Below are 1,425 nucleotides of genomic sequence, written 5' to 3' on the forward strand. Positions count from 1 at the left end.
CCTTCTTTCTGTTAAAGGACTGGTTTCAAAATAATGTTTTTTGGAATACAGAACTCTGCAGTACATTCACGTAGACAGTGTTGCTCTTTCCACTGCCATCGCCGTTCACACCAACTTGGTCGTCATCTTTGTAAGCAACCAGCCCGTAAACTGATTATTGTTTATTAAATTATTTACAATAATTTATATGAACATTTGAAATATTTCAAAAAGATACAAAAATGGGAAACTCACAGAAATTGTTTAGCTTCTGCAGGTGTTTGCCCTGAAATGCCCCAATTACGATGATTCCCTTGTTCAACGATCATCATCAGCCAATTTAAAGCAGCATTCTGTTTGGCTAATTTCTTGCTTTTCCCTCTACCAGTGGATACAACACTGTCGATGCATAGCCGATAAACAAACAATGAATCAACACCCTAATAATGCAAATAAAATGATACAATAAAAATATTTTTTAAAAAAATATCACCAACACTTACCTGCCCTTGTGAAGTAAGCAGCTCGTACATAGGTGTTAGTCCTTTTTTCCCACAAATCTCATGCAACAAACTCAATGGTGATTTTACCCCTTTGTTGCACCCTTCGGCGGTTGTCATACTGACTTTCAAACCACTGAAAGCAGCTTAAAAATGCTTAAAACATTACATCAGTGAAAAATAGCAATAAAGTAACATCGAACGTATAGGAACGTTTTGTAAAATAACGAGTGCAGTGATGGAAATATCTTTTTTTTCACTAAGATAAAAAAACAACAACAGAATTCACGTGAACAAACAGATAACCCCGTCGGCACCGCTGGTGAACAACCAGGGCTGAGTAGGGTGGAAGGTGCAGTCGAGTATGGAACCAACTGTTTCCACTTTTCTGTGACTTCGCAGTATTTTCAATGGAACAATCAACGGCATTTTGTCGTAATCGTTATAGACGGTGCAGTGGAAAATTTTGGCGGTGGCGTCGTCAGATACGCTGGCGAACAATGGATACCGGCCATGACAGGCGACCGCTCGCACACCACTGTCATGGTAGCGGAACACTTTGCACGGCTTGATCGTATTGTCCATGTCGTACCAGTTCAACCGACCGTCCATGCCGCCAATCACTGCATCATCGCCTTTGGGATGTATTGCCATGGCGGATATGCAGGATACGGAAGTGGTTATCTTTTTTGTCAAAATCTGCTTCACCAAATTGAAAACACGCAAATAACGAGAACTGGCAACGTACAATTGCGGCCTGGTCGGATGGAACAATATTCGTCTAGGCTGTCCTTTTGTTCTTGCAATGGAATTTGTGTTTTCAACGTTCCCAAATGGTGGACAAGAATGGTGCTGCTTCCAGAGCCGGGTGCCATAGTGGCCAGATAGTCGCCGGAGACGTGCCAATCACTTGAGTTATTCGATTTGCTATGATTTGCCCCCGCTA

General features: G+C 41.8%; 1 protein-coding gene across 1 annotated transcript; it reads right to left on the reverse strand.

The window, feature by feature from the left end:
• Nucleotides 1-230: 230 nt before the first annotated feature.
• On the reverse strand, nucleotides 231-1,354 carry Tsp_13421 (ribosome biogenesis protein BOP1). Its single transcript, XM_003371015.1, has 4 exons — nucleotides 1,211-1,354; nucleotides 769-1,181; nucleotides 483-615; nucleotides 231-419 (listed from the first exon to the last, which is right to left on the reverse strand). Exons 1-4 carry the CDS (start codon nucleotides 1,352-1,354, stop codon nucleotides 231-233), a joined length of 879 nt encoding a protein of 292 aa, XP_003371063.1.
• Between the last annotated feature and the right edge of the window lie 71 nt (nucleotides 1,355-1,425).

The sequence above is a fragment of the Trichinella spiralis genome, assembly GCF_000181795.1.
Source record: "Trichinella spiralis strain ISS 195 chromosome Unknown Scfld152, whole genome shotgun sequence".
In the NCBI taxonomy this organism is placed as follows: domain Eukaryota; kingdom Metazoa; phylum Nematoda; class Enoplea; order Trichinellida; family Trichinellidae; genus Trichinella; species Trichinella spiralis.

Bases quoted from the DNA above. Each gene is read 5' to 3' on its own strand.
- Tsp_13421 (XM_003371015.1), bottom strand. From the start codon at position 1,354: ATGGCACCCGGCTCTGGAAGCAGCACCATTCTTGTCCACCATTTGGGA. The intron at 616-768 runs GTGAATTCTGTT...AGCTGCTTTCAG, and splicing joins GGGGTTATCTGTTTGTTCAC to TGGTTTGAAAGTCAGTATGA. The intron at 420-482 runs GTAAGTGTTGGT...TTGCATTATTAG, and splicing joins TGCTTACTTCACAAGGGCAG to GGTGTTGATTCATTGTTTGT.